Here is a 15,836-nt window from a genome sequence, read left to right as displayed (position 1 = left end):
TGAGTTAAATGTATGCAAGGAATGCACCTCAAACTCAGTATCCATCTATGAAAAGTTATTTAAAATACTGGAGGAGTTTTTTTGTGGAAAACTTATGGGTATCATGTGATTTTGACAACAATCGTGTCTTTATTAAGTCAATATTCTCACGTGAGGGACTTTTTAAGGCAGTCATGAGATTTCTGTAATGGCTAGAATTGTCATGACAACTTTTAGGGGGTGGAGATTCTATAAAATATTTTATTTTGTGTGCTTTTTTAGTTTCTAGTGCATTTTAATCCTGTCGGAAATTAAAGGACACCAAACTATAAGGCGCATCTTCAATAAACAAGTTCATTTTCATATATGAAGTGCACCTGATTATTCAACACATAAGTGAACCAATGTACTGCATATGTAATTTGTTTTTTCTTAAACTCTAACACTTAACATTATGATTTTTGTTATATTGATTATTTATTTGTTTTATTTATGTTTTTTTGGCTGGGATATGACCCAGCACCCCGCACCAATCCTTTTAAGGATAAGCGGTATGGAAAATGAAAATTTAGTGAACTGAATCTTCTCATATTGTATATTTATTCATCTTTGTAGAGGGAGAACCGGCGTCTTCAGGAGGCCAGTATGCGGTTAGAACAAGAAAATGACGACTTGGCCCATGAACTGGTCACCAGTAAGATTGCATTAAGAAATGACCTTGACCAGGTAATTACAATTAGAAGACATTTATTAGTATCCTGAGATCCATGCAGGGTTGACTGTATGTTTTACGTGTTTATGTGCATTCAGGCGGAAGACAAGGCCGATGTTCTCAACAAGGAGCTGCTCAGTACAAAGCAGCGTCTGGTAGAGACGGAGGAAGAGAAGAGACGACAAGAGGAGGAGACTGCTCAGGTAACACTCCCCCTCTCTCTGAATTGGTGCAGCCAAGCGTTTACGTCAAACTAGAATTTATACATCCTTAAAGGACCTGTAAAGGGGAATTCAAATAACTAAATTGTTGGTCTGAGCTAAGGTAAAGACTGTTGTAATTACCCATGACAAATTTGAATGAATTAAACATAATAAGAACATGTTATAAGACTTTAAATGTCCTGAAAATTCAAATCAATATAAACAAATTCTGGCCCACCCATCCCACTATTTAAGTCGGTCGGTTTTTAATTTTAGCAAGGAACAATAGCACATTGCCTTCTAACGTGTATATTTCCTGGATGCCACAATCCACTAAACAACTATGTGAAATTATTTAAAAAACTGAAAAATGTGGAGATAAAAAAAGACTTCAAGGCACACAAATGGAGACCAGAACTACCTTTAATGTAACACGTTAAATGAGAAGGTACAGAGTATTGTATGGAGTTCTTGCCTAGTAGCTTCCCATGTGGAATTGTGCTTCTGTCGTCATGGTCACAAGAATGGGAGATGGAGATTAATTGTTCTTACTAGTGTTTTATTATGCCATTTTCTTAATCTACTATAAATATTTATTTTGCTATTGTTCACCTCCTCAGCTAAAGGAAGTGTTCCGACGGGAGTTGGAGAAAGCCGAGTTGGAAATCAAGAAAACCACTGCCATCATAGCTGAGTATAAACAGGTCAGATATTGTCACTTAACTCAAACCTGCAGGACTTTGCAACTTTCAACACATTAAACAATAGTAGCGAGTTAAATCAAGGCCATTGTGATAACTGATGCTGTTGCGTCCATGCTGTTTGGATTTTGGATACATTGTTTCTTTTCCTTAGATAAAGGTCAACAATCTGGAAAATTTAGCAATTTGTATTCATCTCTAGAATGACTAGCGAGTGTCATGTTTTGTTTGTTTTGTCGTGTTTTTCCTTGTGTGTCCTGTCCACGTGATTGTTCATCAGTGTCACCTGCCGCGTCTTTTCTGGCTCTCCTTTCCTGGTGTTTGTGATTGTCATCAATCCATGTCTGTGTATTTAAACTCCATGTTTTTGTTCGTTGATGTGCGATTATTTATGTGTTCCGTTATGCTGCCTTTTGTCGGTGTGCGTCTCCTCGTCTTTCTTGTTTAGTTTGTTTCCTGTTTTTTTTTTCAAACTACAATACATTTGGCCTTTATTTAGTCCATACAATTATAGCATCATCACTGCTTTTCTCAGACAACACTAATGACACCTACCATATCAGTTATCTAAAACATTCTGTTTTTCAGATCTGTTCTCAGCTTAGCACAAGGTTAGAAAAGCAGCAGGCAGCATCAAAAGAGGAGATGGACCTTGTGAAGGTGACATTTTTTTTCTTAATTCAAGGCACTTATAATGTATTGTTATCTTGATCTGGAGCTGGGCTGAAAATATTTAGAATACCTTATAAAGGTATGGTCACAAACATGTGATGGTAATGGGGTAAGTACATTTTGCAAACACTTTACCTGCAAAAACATTGTTGTCGTCTAACCTGTTAATGTTTTTCTGTGCAGAGTAAGGTTACAGGTTGTGACCACTGCAGAGACCTGTTCAGTACCCTGGGGTCCCTCCAAGTGTCATCTCCAAGCCGTGACAACGCCACCTCTGAGCCGCCAGACGAGGAGAAGGACGGATTGAAGGAGCAGCTTCGGCAGATGGAACTGGATCTGGCACAGACCAAATTGCAGCTTGTGGAAGCTAAGTGTCGCATTCAGGTGAGCGTTATTGCAACCGATCTTGAAGGTAGGGATCCTCATCCATGCCGGGCAGGGGCTCAAGTGCATGCTTTCATTGAGGCAGCCAATCGTGCTGACTGCTGAGCTAAAAGCAGCAGCTAGCAGCACGTCATCTTGAAGGGATCTTGAGTGATGTTTCTCTACATGCAAGCCACCTACTTACACTTGTTACATTAGAGCGATACTAAATAAAACTCACTTGAGTAGTCTCATACCAACACAGCTGCTGCGTCTTTTGCCCACGCAGGAGCTGGAACACCAGCGAGGAGTCCTGATGAATGAGATCCAGGCAGCCAAGAACTCTTGGTTCAGTAAAACCTTGAGCTCCCTCAAGAGCTCTGCGTCCTCTTCAACCACTTCTTCATCCCCAAACCCATCTTGCTCAAAGGAAGGCCCGCCAACTTAGAATCCTCTGGCTTTGTGGCCTGAGCAAATCATTACAAAGAGGAGGAATGCAGTGTTCCTTTTCCCATTAGGGTAAGGTAGAGAAAAGTGGAAGACTGGACTCGCCCTGATTATATCCAGACAATGTTATGGCCACCTTTGCACGTGATGCACTTTTACTTCTGTTTGGCCAATGACAGTCCACTAAGGAGTTGAATGACTTGTTGGTGATCTTAGACTGCACAATAATAGTGATTTCAGTTCAAATATATGGCAGTTTAAGTAGCTAATGCTAAAACTCCAAACAGTCTTATTGTTGTCTTTGGTGACACAATGGTTTTGGATGTACAGCAAATCTCTTCTGAAAAGGAATACTGCATTGAACAATATAACCAAGAACAACACAACATTTGTGTTTGTTCTTGATAGAATTCTAACTTAAACAATGTCCTAACAAAAGTTTAAAACTATTGTTTTTTTTTTATTATTAATCCTGTACAGTTCTTTTATAGTTTGAAACGGGAAAGAGTTCGTTTTTTTTCTAATGTTTGAAATTTTATTGTTATCTTTGTAAGCACAGTGTCCCATTGTGTAATTCAGTCGAAACGCTGGCAAGCCAAAACCACGTGCACGAACTTTCTTGCGTCTGTTTCACTTTGGACAGTGGGTTTTCCTGGACTCCAATCCTACATTTAATTCATGATCCACACATTCACTTGGTCCCTGCCGGTATTCCATCAGTGTGCTTCATGAAAGCAAATTCTTAATCAAGCCGTCACTCACCTGCTTTGTTCCAAACACCATGAAATATGTCCTTGCTATCCTTTTGATACCTTAATTCCATTCCACATTGCCTGGATAAAAAGAAGGAAAAAAAAGGTCATAAGCTCTAATAATTCATTGGACGGCCTTTAGCTTTGATTATGGCACCAATTCGCTGTAGTATATTTCTCGATAAGCCTCTGCCATTTGCAATAAGAAGGCTTTTCAAAGCGGTCCGAGAAACATCACAATGCAAGATTTTGGTGAAAATTGTTATGTCAATTGGCATGTCAAAACATTTCCACAACAAAGTGTCTGACTGACCTTTTTGTAACAGTGTAAATTCCATAAATCACAAATTGACTCAAGTTTTACCATTTTACTATAACTTTTTAAATTTTGAGATTTTAATTTTATCCTCCACTATCTCTAATGTCAAAATTCCTGTTTCCATTTCAGCAAATTAAACAGTTAAAAACAGCAGACAACAGTATATATGTATCTTAGGTACTCACCTGCTCAGTATACACATTTAACTCATTGGTTGCCATTGACAGTGTTAGAAAACATATCAGGTGGAAAATGAATGTTTGTACATTGACCACACAGTAGCATTGGCATATTACTATTTACACCACTAAAACTAGAGAACCAAATCAACAACCATGTTCCTCTTGTAACTTCTCATTGGCTGCCATTGACAAGGATCGATGTCCAATTTATTTAGACTAAAAGGGCTGCCAGCGACATCTATTGCCGCCAAATGGCACTGAAACAAGACAATTCAATGCCAACCGTCCCAGTCCAAATGGATTTGATGGCTGTAGCTGTCAATGGCAGTGAATGAGTTAATATACCGAATACAGAAATGTTTTTTATTTAAATTCAAAATGTTTGCTTGGTGGCGTGCTTGTTTAGCATGGCTACTTCTGAGATTTATTGTCCCAATCTGAACCCCTTCCTTATTGTGTAAAATTTGCATGTTGTTACCCTTTTCCTTTTCCAAAAACAAGCATGTTGGCTTCATCTTTGTTGCAGGAATCAACAAATTGGTGGGAAGAAAACTCGAGCTCCAGGTATAGCAGGCTGAATATTACATTTTTGTGCCAATATAAGTGTCAGATCCCAATGACATTGTGATGGATGCGCGTGTAAACCCACAGTATGTATGTTTAGAAGGTTTCAATTCATTGCCTTTTTGTTTCTGACTGAAGTAGCCAGTCGTGCCATAGCAATCTCCCTGGTCTCCCTTGGACGCTCATAGTATCCAGTAGCCATTGAGGGGTCAAACTGGACCAGACGCACCAAAGGGAGCCCCTGACGTTTCCGTTCACATTCCTTTTATCCATCCCGACAACAAGCGCAGTCATGTAAATGTTAGCCAAGACAAATTCTCATCATTTATATGCACCCGCTCTAATGCCATTTGAAGATGTCATTTGGTTTCTAAGTTCTATGAAGCACAGAGCATATACATATTTTAATGTTCCAGACAGGAATTTTATAAATCATTCTAACTGTTCACTTTAAAAGACTGTTGTTGTTTGCTGTTAAGTCGCGGTCTGATCTGCGTTAATAAATGTCAGTGCTTCTATTCATTGGTGCGCTTTCATTGAAGGTTTCGTTCGTGTTTTGATTGTTTCTGAGTGGTGTGAATCATCTTGGCGTGAAGATTTAAGAGCCTCTAGCCAATAAGAGTGTCCTGAAAGGTGTGTCTGGCTGATAACATTATTGTTTTGTTGAGTGCGGCTATAAACCTTGTTGCCATGGTGATGTCCAGATGGGATTTACTAAAGTATATATATATGTATACCCACATACACACATATACCATACCTGTCAACTTGTACGTATTTTATACGTTTTTCACCATTTCAAATCATGTATGCCGTACACCGACTTTTGTAGGGGATTTTTTATTTTTTGAAATCGCCAATATTTATGAAAACCGATCTCAACAAGACCGTTTTGGCTAAAAATCCAGATAGTCTCGTAGGCTGGTAGCCAACGACGTTACTGTCATCGATTGTTACTATTGTCACGGTATACCAGCAAAAAATATCCCCAATCGTATGCATTTTTTAGCGGTGCGCACGGCAATATCGATAAAGAATGACATGCGTAGATATACATAGAGTAAATAAGTAAATATCGTGGATGCAAGCATAGAGGAGCCACGTAGTAAGAAACGAGTTACCGCGAGTAAACATGCGTCGTGCGGTGTTTGTACGGTGTTTTGGGGGTTTGTACGGGGAATCATAATCATTTATAAGGGCAGTTATCGGCAGAGGTTGACAGGTATGAAGTATCATTTAAATGTCTAGAAGTAAAAAACAAACACCAAAGTGCATGTCATCATAATGTGCAACACTACTTTAAAGGATTAAAGCCCAACCAAAAAGTATTTACAGCTTCCCCACAGGCGTTAGGATGAATACAATGTATTTTTAAAGTATGAAAGCCCAGTCAACGCGTATTTACAGCCCCGCCCTCGCCACACCCATTGACTAATGCGTATTATTATGAAAACAATGTATTTTTCTTTTAAGTATTAAAGTCCAACCAAAACGCATTTACAGCTCCTCCACACAAACATATACTGACTAATGCACGTTATTATGAAAAGAAAAATATATTTTTTATGTGTCCTTTTTTAATAGGCGTGGCCGAGGCCAGAGTTCAAATAACCGACGTCACACGCCAAAATCAATTGATGAGCCCGGAAACACGAGTGGCGTCCGTGCGTGCACCGCAGAGCAGCTCAGAAATGACGATTTGCCGACGAAATCCTGCCAAACTTCTCACTGAACGATCCTGCACATTTGGTACGTTGTCTTTTGGGGATTTCGAACCCCCAGTTCTCGTCTTAAGAGTGATTTTTGACGCGATGTAGCCCCATGTGTGTGCAGACAGCAAAATGTTTGCAAACAATTTGGCTACAATGCGTTACAGATCGCTCCTCGTTTGAAAAGAAATCAGTCCATCGTGTGTTTTAGGCACTCAGCGAGCACAGACTGCTGGGAAACTTGAAGAATGTGGCAAAAAACGACCAGAAAGGAGCAGCTTGTTGACGCCACAACAATGAGTCATTATTAAATAGTTCCGATTTTCTCCATCCGTGTAATATTTAAACGCCAGCGTTCAGGGCTTTGCGCAATTGGCTCGATTTTCATCATGATACATTCAAATATTTTTTAAATAACACAAAACTGAGGATTAGTCACCCACACATGTCATTAGTGGATGTGTAAGGAATAAACAGCAATCCCTCGATTATCGCGGTTAATGTAGACCAGACATGGCTGTGATAAGTTATAAACCGTAAAGTAGGCTCATCCCTTTTGAAGTCAAATTAAAAAAAATACTGTAGTGGCAAGTGAAGTAGTAGCTTCCATGTGGCTTTTCACATCTTTCTGAACTTGCAAAAAAAAAAATCTGCCATGTAGTGGAACTGAACATAATTAAATGATAAACTTTCACCCCCTTAACTTTTTTTAAAGACCTCAGGGCTTGGACCTTTTTCATATTAGTTTTAAATGTGGTTTTGACTCATTTAAACATAACTAGAAAAACAGAAGCTCTTTGTATATTTAATTTTTTTAAGAATGAATGGATTTGAAATTGACTGAAAACTTGAGGCAGAGGTAGGCTTTATTTTAACCTTGTAGGCCCCTGTCAAGTGTTTTCAAATTTCCCACCACATGATCAAGATCCTGATATATTTCCGTGGAGGAAAACAGACGATCGTTTTTTTAGTCTCTACAGCAGACTGTCTAATATTGCCTTTTGATGTAGGAGATAGTTTTGTCAAATTTTGATGTTTGGCGCTAGTCTGTACTTTAATCTATTGTGCCTTCACTCTTATTTTTGGTTTCCTGCCTATGTACAGAACCAATCTGAGTTTTTTTCATTTAACTATGTATTTACCCCCCTTTTTTTGTTTTCCAGAATCCACCCAAGGGAGAGCTGGTTTCCTGCCTTTGTGAAGATAGATTCAGGCACCCCAACCTGAGTTTTTTTTCTCTCCAGAATCCACCCAAGGGGGACCAGGTTTCCTGCCTATGTTGAGATTGGTTCTGCCTGAGCCTATCTTGACATAGGCAGGAAACCTGCTCCCCTTGGCTGGAATTCTGAAAAAATGGGTCAATACATGGTAAAATAAAAAAACATTTCCAAGGTCTTACCTTTTATTTTGAAAAAACTCATAGATTTGTTCTGCCTGAGCATATATGAGTTTTTTCAAAATAAAAGGTAAGTCCTTCTCAATGTTTTTTTTAATTTTATTTAACTCTGTGTATTCACCCCCCACCAGGGGGACCTGGTTTCTGCCTATGAACAGATAGGCTCAGGAGCCCCCACTCTATGAAGTTTTTCAAAATAAAAGGTGAGCCCTTCTCAATGGTTTTTTTATTTAACTCTGTATTCACCCCATTTTTTTGTTTTTCAGAATCCACCAGGGGGACCTGGTTTCTGCCTATGAACAGATAGGCTCAGGAGCCCCCACTCTATGAAGTTTTTCAAAATAAAAGGTGAGCCCTTCTCATTATTTTTTCAACTAACTGTTATAACCACCCCTTTTTCAGTTTTCGAATCTTCTCCACCAGGGGGTGGAGAAGATTCGATTTTTTACGATGCTGGACCAACAACGGGAACCAATCTACAAACTTTTTCAAAATAAAAGCTGACATCCTGTTTTTCCAGATTTCCTGCTGGTGACAAGGGGAACTACTTCAGTTTTTCAAAATAAAAGGTGAGCCCTACTCATTATTTTTTCAACTAACTGTTATAACCACCCCTTTTTCAGTTTTCGAATCTTCTCCACCAGGGGGTGGAGAAGATTCGATTTTTTATGATGCTGGACCAACAACGGGAACCAATCTACAAACTTTTTCAAAATAAAAGCTGACATCCTGTTTTTCCAGATTTCCAGCTGGTGACAAGAGGAATTACTTCTTCTTATTCAAGTTTTTCAAAATAAAAGCTTTGAAATGTACATGTGTTGGTCTTTATCTAACAAAAAAAATGCAAATCACAATTAGAGTTAAAAACTTTATTTACAAGTAAACATTTGTAGATTAAAAAACAGCAAAACACTTAGAAAAAAAATTGACAAAAAGCAGGGGGGATAAATACTTAGAAAAAAAAATTGACAAAAAGCAGGGGGGATAAATACTTAGAAAAAAAAATTGACAAAAAGTAGGGGGGATAAACACTTAGAAAAAAAATGACAAAAAGCAGGGGGGATAAACACTTAGGAAAAAAATTGATAAAAAGCAAGGGGGATAAACACTTAGGAAAAAAATTGATAAAAAGCAGGGGGGATAAACACTTAGAAAAAAAATTTGACAAAAAGCAGGGGGGATAAACACTTAGAAAAAAAAATTGACAAAAAGCAGGGGGGATAAACACTTAGAAAAAAAATTTGACAAAAAGCAGGGGGGATAAACACTTAGAAAAATTTTTTGACAAAAAGCAGGGGGGATAAACACTTAGAATTTTTTTTTTGACAAAAAGCAGGGGGGTTAAACACAGAAAATTAACCAGGAAAAAAGCAGGGGATAAACATTTGAAAAAAAAAATGACAAAAAGCAGGGGGGATAAACACTTAGAAAGTTAACCAGGAAAAATGCAGGGGGGATATATAATTAGAAAATTAAATTTAATAAAAATGGGGATAAACATTTAGAAGACAAATCTTTGAAACAATTGGGCAGGATAAACACTTGGAAAATAAAATTTAGAAAAAACGGGGGGATTAACACTTGGAAAATTAGAAGAAAAAACATTCTTGCTCCTACATTAAATGACAACCTTCTTACCTTAAAGATTTAGTCAAAAAGCTGTGGAAATGAATGGCCAGTGAAATGTCATCAGGATTTAGGCTTTTATTGAATTTTCAGAAATACAGAGACACCATATGATGCAAGAGGGACATCTTCAAGTGGGCAACCAAGATACCTCAGGCCTGTTGCGTGCAAAAAAAAAATCAAAAGTTAGAATATATAGAGACTGGATAATCAACTTTTTTTGTGGGGGTACGTTTTACCTTGATCAGTCCCAGTCTCCCCTTCTGTAACCTCAAGAGTGATCTAGGCACACAGAAAGTTGCATCTTGGTGCTAAACAGAGAAAAATTGCACACAAAAAAGCACAAGTTAGCATATATACAGCCTGGAGATTCAACAGGTAGGCTTAGTTTTTTTTTTTTTTTTTTTTTATGGGAAGTAGTTTTATCTTGATGCTAAACAGTGAAAACTTATTTAACCAAGGCATTTGGGGGTTGCCAACCATTTACAGCATAGAGAAATCTTACAGGAAATTTAATAAAAGATCAAGATAATGAATGAAAATAAGTTAGCAAGTGCTATTTCCCCTTTTGCAGAAAAATGCGATTAAATATACAGACTGAGGTTAAAAGCTAGGTAGGACAAGGGTGTCAAACTCGGGTTGGTTCGCGGGCCGCAATAAGGTCAACTTGATTTCACCTGAGCTGTACTATTTTTAGATATTTTTTTCTATTTAAATTGGATTGAAAAACTGCATCGAAAGCCCTAAATTCAGTTTTTTAATAGATTTAAAACAAATGTTTGAGCTTTTTTTTTTTTTCAAGAGGGAAAGTATCTTGTAATAATTTGTTTTTCATTTCAAAAGGAAACAAAATATTTTGGGGAAAATGTGCAATATTAGCATGGAAAACAATTATCAAAAATAAATTTATTTTTAGATTTTACAATATGCTTTTTTTTAACTTAAAAACACAAAAAATAAAAAATGGATTAAAAATACAATTGATTTTAAAAAAGGGGAAGATGAGGTAATATAATATACATGTATAATCTTCATTTAAATTTGATCCCAACAGAAAGTCAGCACTCATGATTTACTTTCTCAGGCCGCACAAAATGACACGGTGGGCCAAATTTTGCCCCCGGGCCGCTACTTTGACACCAGTGAGCTAGGAGAAAGTTGGCTTGAATGTTGTATGTACTTGATTCTTTTGTAAAAACAGAACAATTACAAATCGGGAATGGGTATTTAGCACTCAGAATGAAAACGATTACATACAAAACAACAGGAACTAAGTCATGCCCCTGGATGTCAGATCTAGAGTGAATACTTACCCAGGAAACTGTCGGTTGATGTCTTGCGTTGTTTGATTACATTTAAAGTCTTGCTACACGACTCAATAATGAAGAGAAAACGGAGAACATGCCTTTTAAGTCAAATCGTGACGCCAACACTAATGCTGACTAGTAACATGATGTGGCACAAAGCCGGTCGAGAAAAGGAGCCCATACTTAAATCGCCGACGGTGTGTTAAACCTGGCATTAAACTAAGAGATTTGTTGGCGTTTTGGGCTCAATTTATTGCTGAAAAATCTCCCGATCGCGTGATAAAAACGCATTTAGGCCAGTGAATTGCTCGACTATCCTTACCTTGTCGGCGTGCGGCCACCATCAGCGTGGGAAAAGCAAAAGGAAGAGTTACTGCGCATGCACTCAATTAACACCCAGCTGCGTCGACAATAGGCGTAACCACGCCCATATTGTCCCGTCACATTGAAAGTGAATGGAGGGAGGATAAATAGACGGATTGATACTATTATTACTTTTGCTCATTGCCTTCAGAATCATTATCTTCAGAGAATATTTAATTGTCTCCATTGAGTAGGATGTATTTTCTCAAATGCATGTGTTCATGAAGATAATCCTGTCATTCCTCCTTTTAATATAGGTATAGGTTTAATGGGGAATTATGTTATGCATTATGCACTCATGAGCAAAGTCAGCCCAAGTGCTGATGAGCAATACACAAAAGGGATGGATGAGAGGTACTGTATTTCCACTAGAGGGAGGCCTATTATCAAGATAAGATTTGCAGACATCTAAAACATCCACTTCAGTGTAGATAGATTGCACAAAAGTGAATGATTTATCCAGAAATGAAGAAATGGTCGATAAAGTGTTGAATAAAGCATTCACAATAAAAGTCGTGTTAAGCAAGTTTAGTTCTTTCATCTCCATTTTTGAACAGATTCTGAGTGTCAAAGTTCATTTCATTAAAAAGGGTCTATCTTGCATATCCTACGAGCAAAAGACCTTTGCCAACAAAAGGTTCAAATTGATCTGAGTATTATATTTATTAGTTAGCTGTTCATTGGTTCTAACGAGAATAAGAACATCTCAATGAACATTGCATTAGATCTTACATGACAAATATGAAAGACTGATTGAGACAATATTAATGTTTACTCCCAGTCCCGATGTTAGCAGTCTAATCACCTATTTATATACATTTTAGTTCCTCTTTTAACATAACAATGCAATGCTATCGTGCCACAACTTTCTTACTTCAATTAAGCATAACATGAACTCGGTCCTTATTGTCTGGATTGTGTGGGTTTTCTCTGGATACTCCAGTTTCCTCCCACATCCCAAAAACATGGAGGGTAGGCTTCGATAAATTCAAATGAGATTAGAAACAACACCAGGGATGTCCAAACGTTCTCCAAAAAAATTAAAAGGGTAAATTTAAAATCTTTGCACTTTTATTTGTTGTATAGATTGGAATCCGGTATAAAAAAATATCGGGTTTTTACTCCTTGGTTACCATTAACGGTCATGGTTGTTTCAATGTGGATTAAGAGGACAATAGCAGTTATTTTGCAAACACTTGAGATATGGAATCTCCCGTTTTGTGCCTGCATTTTTTAGAATTCACTTTGTTGAAAACAAATATTGTTTTCCAAATTTAGTTCAGCAATGAGAGCCTTACACAATAACAACATGATGACCTACTTTCATCTAAACAACACCTCCTTTGTCATGTCTCAGCAAATTGTTTTGCACTACCAGACACGCCAAGTCAAGTCTTTTATGATCCATTCTCTCATTTAACTTCCAAAAAAACACATCAAAGAATTCATAGTAACGTTCCATATTTCAAATCTGCTGCCCCTTCTCACAAGATGCGAAAATTTGTATAACCAGAGTGCAAAAGGGTCAAAAGAAAATGGAAATGAAATATGTTTGTCTTCACTAGAACACGTAAACAAAGCAAACATGCAAACTCTTATATGCATGGTTTTGAAGGAGAACTCCTATAAGAGCTGCCCAAACTGGGTCAAATCTTGAAATCATTCACATACAAACCAATAAAATGTTTAACTATATTTTGTACAAATATGTAATTATCCAACCATTCCTTTCTGCTTTCTGCCACAGCAAAGAGTAAATTTGGATGTTAGGTTTAGCTCATACACTCATATAGGCCCAGAGGGGCGAGTGGTTAGCGCAGGGGTGGGCAAACTTTTCGGCCCGGGGGGCCCACATTGACTTTAAAAATTTGACAGATGGGCCGGGTTAGCACAAGATACGACACATATAAAAAACTGCATCCGTTAACAGTACATATGTAACATAAACAGAAAAAAACCTTAAGTATTAACACTCATCACTCATCATTAAAGTAAAAAGTATAAAGTACAAAGTAAAGTAAAAAGGAATGTATTAAGAAATATTAAAATGTAATATAAAAAAAAGATAGAGGGGCTGAAAATATGAAAAACAAATAAGAGTGGACAGAGCTACTGCCATCTTTGGGAAAAAAATAATTTAAAAAGGAAAAACAATATTTGGACAACGTCGGGGGACCGGATTAAAACGCCTCGCGGGCCGAATGTGGCCCGCGGGCCGTAGTTTTCCCACCCCTGCGCTTGTGGGTTAGCGTGTCGGCCTCACAGATCTAGGGTCCTGGGTTCAAATCCATGTCATGTCCATCTTTGTGGAGTTTGCATCCTTGGACCTTTGTGGGTTTTCTCTGGGTACCCCAGTTTCCTCCCACATTCCAAAAACATGCATGGTAGGCTGATTGGACACTTTTAATTGCTCCTAGATATGGGTGTGCGTGTGCATGGTTGTGTGTCTGTGTCCCGGTTATCTGAACATTTTAACATATCACACAAGCAAATATTTCGAAAATATAATTTTTGTTCTACCACTGCTGCAAAGTTTTTTTGTGCGTAGGCATGAAATATCATCTTACGGTTAAAAATGCGTGGACTTGAAATTCCCCTGAGGTTATAGTTAGCGTGCCTGAGTCACGTTAGTCTATATAGTAGTAGTCCAGAACATTGAAAAAAGCAGACAACAAATGAAACCCTTGTTCTTTGATTGTGGCAGCTGCAGGGTAAGCAAGTACATGATGTTCTCTGCGAGTGATCAGGTTCACAGCCCTGCCATGTGAAGACCACCGATACAACAGACTGTGCATGCTGCCATCTAACGGTCACCATTCCTCATCGCCAACCTTAAATGGGCCATGATGGAAATATTTCCTGAGAATCTAAAACTGCATAGCTGCACACATTAGACATTTGGGATGTTTATGCATATAATTTCATCTGTTCTTCTTCCGCTGAGCTCATTTTTTACACTTCTGCCAGTCAGTCTAGTTCCATTTTACAACAGTAACCAGATCCTATGCGTGTGTCCAAGCTCAGGACCGCTTGAGTCTGTCTCCCCCGCCATTGGAATACCACTTTGCATACCCGAGTCAATGGAAACAGATGCGTGCATAGTCCAGTCCATGCTTACTGACTTCTACACTCCACCTCCACATAGCAACTTCCTGACTCAGCAGGAAGTTGGACATCCTGATTTACGGCTGCTACGCACGTGACGCCCACTGCTGAAGTAGCCCCAAACACAACTGCGCAAAAAAAAACAAGGCGTAACATAGAAACATCAAGATAAACAATAGTTGCACAACAGAAGACCAAGAAACCATAAAACTCCCACAATTTCTCACCAATGGTAAACAAGCCTTAATAAGAAAATAGGGCTGTTAGATTTGGAGCTGACATCTGAGCTCCATGTTTGTGCACATGACCGTGGCTACGAGAGCCTTCAAATAACGACCAGAAAAAGCATTGGATTGAATGTGTTTGCGCTGGAGATTTAAGCACATGAGAAGCGTTACATAGCTGAGCCTGAGAGCTGCAGGGTGCTGAAAAGGGAAGTTTGAGTAGGTCATTGTGCACGTGCAATGTAGACACTTGTGATTCTCACTTTACTGATGCAGTTTTGATACTTGCTTCCAAAGCAAATGTGTCAAAGTTGAGTTGCAACCTAGTCTGTTGTTGCTGCTTAACTTTTTTCCAACCTATGAATATTGACATTTATCCATAAGGTGAACAAACCTGCCATTTTTTGCTATAATCATTCATTTTCTGTACCGCTTATCCTCACAAGGGTCGCGGGGGGTGCAGTAGCCTATTCCATCAAACTATGGGGACGAGGCGAGGGACACTGAAGGCCAGCCAATTGCACAGCACATGAAAATGGACAACCATTCCAGCTCAGTTTAGAGGATTCAAACTGCCTCAACTTCATGTTTGGGGGATGTGGGAGGAAACTGGCACACCCGGAGAAAACCCACATAAACCCAGGAAGAATATGTTAACTCCTAATAGGAAGGTCTAGACTTGGGATTGAATCCTCCAACTGAAAACTGTAAGGCCGACGCTCTAAACACTCGCCCAGCGAGCCACCCGCCCTCTATTCTGGAATATCAACAATTCTAGTTCCAATATCCATGTCAGCTGAGTTCAAGTTTTCCACAAAAAGCATGTTTTTCTGTGCACAAGAATGATAAAATAACTCTTGATCACTTATCTCATGATCTATTGGGCTGCTGAGACAATGACATGAAGACAGGAAACTAGAGACCAGAAAGAAGGAGGGTAGGGGTGGCACCGAGTAGTAGCAGAACCGGTCTGATCCAGTGTGGGCTGCGTAAACTCCCCACCCTGACCAAGTTGCTTACTCGGGTTATGATACTGCCTCCTCCTCCCTCTGCCATCATGTACTAATGGTCACCAGAAACAAGTTGGACATACATTCCCAACAAGTGGAAGAGGAACAGGAAAGTATTTGCCTTGCAGTTACGTAAAGGTGCCATCTGTAATTCATACCCAAATGTATTGATGATCTTACATACATGCCCCACATAGCTCTG

At 38.6% G+C, this 15,836-nt stretch overlaps 1 protein-coding gene and 2 long non-coding RNA genes across 7 annotated transcripts in view; 2 read left to right on the top strand and 1 right to left on the bottom strand.

Annotated features, from left to right (window-relative positions):
- Window positions 1-5,416, top strand: part of rabgap1l (RAB GTPase activating protein 1-like) — a 69,941-nt gene extending 64,525 nt beyond the window's left edge. For all 3 annotated transcript variants that reach the window (XM_077716722.1, XM_077716723.1, XM_077716724.1), the window contains 6 exons: window positions 595-705; window positions 790-894; window positions 1,515-1,598; window positions 2,184-2,255; window positions 2,451-2,651; window positions 2,920-5,416. In XM_077716722.1, the coding sequence (XP_077572848.1) occupies window positions 595-705; window positions 790-894; window positions 1,515-1,598; window positions 2,184-2,255; window positions 2,451-2,651; window positions 2,920-3,078 (732 nt within the window). In that variant the 3' untranslated portion in view covers window positions 3,079-5,416. The remainder of the gene's footprint in view (window positions 1-594; window positions 706-789; window positions 895-1,514; window positions 1,599-2,183; window positions 2,256-2,450; window positions 2,652-2,919) is intronic.
- A 983-nt stretch (window positions 5,417-6,399) lies between these two features.
- Window positions 6,400-8,811, top strand: LOC144196895 (uncharacterized). Of its 3 annotated transcripts, none has more exons than XR_013326408.1 (6): window positions 6,400-6,643; window positions 7,767-7,971; window positions 8,131-8,202; window positions 8,266-8,347; window positions 8,520-8,568; window positions 8,741-8,811. It is a non-coding gene; the product is annotated as an uncharacterized LOC144196895 (long non-coding RNA). The 3 variants fall into 3 exon arrangements; XR_013326406.1 differs by having other exon boundaries at window positions 8,644-8,811; XR_013326407.1 differs by having other exon boundaries at window positions 8,623-8,811.
- An 877-nt stretch (window positions 8,812-9,688) lies between these two features.
- LOC144197067 (uncharacterized) lies at window positions 9,689-11,339 on the bottom strand. Its single transcript, XR_013326465.1, has 3 exons — window positions 11,255-11,339; window positions 9,865-9,936; window positions 9,689-9,783 (listed from the first exon to the last, which is right to left on the bottom strand). It is a non-coding gene; the product is annotated as an uncharacterized LOC144197067 (long non-coding RNA).
- Window positions 11,340-15,836: the final 4,497 nt, after the last annotated feature.

This window comes from Stigmatopora nigra, chromosome 5 (assembly GCF_051989575.1).
Source record: "Stigmatopora nigra isolate UIUO_SnigA chromosome 5, RoL_Snig_1.1, whole genome shotgun sequence".
NCBI lineage: Eukaryota > Metazoa > Chordata > Actinopteri > Syngnathiformes > Syngnathidae > Stigmatopora > Stigmatopora nigra.
This window is presented reverse-complemented; position numbering and strand designations above follow the sequence as displayed.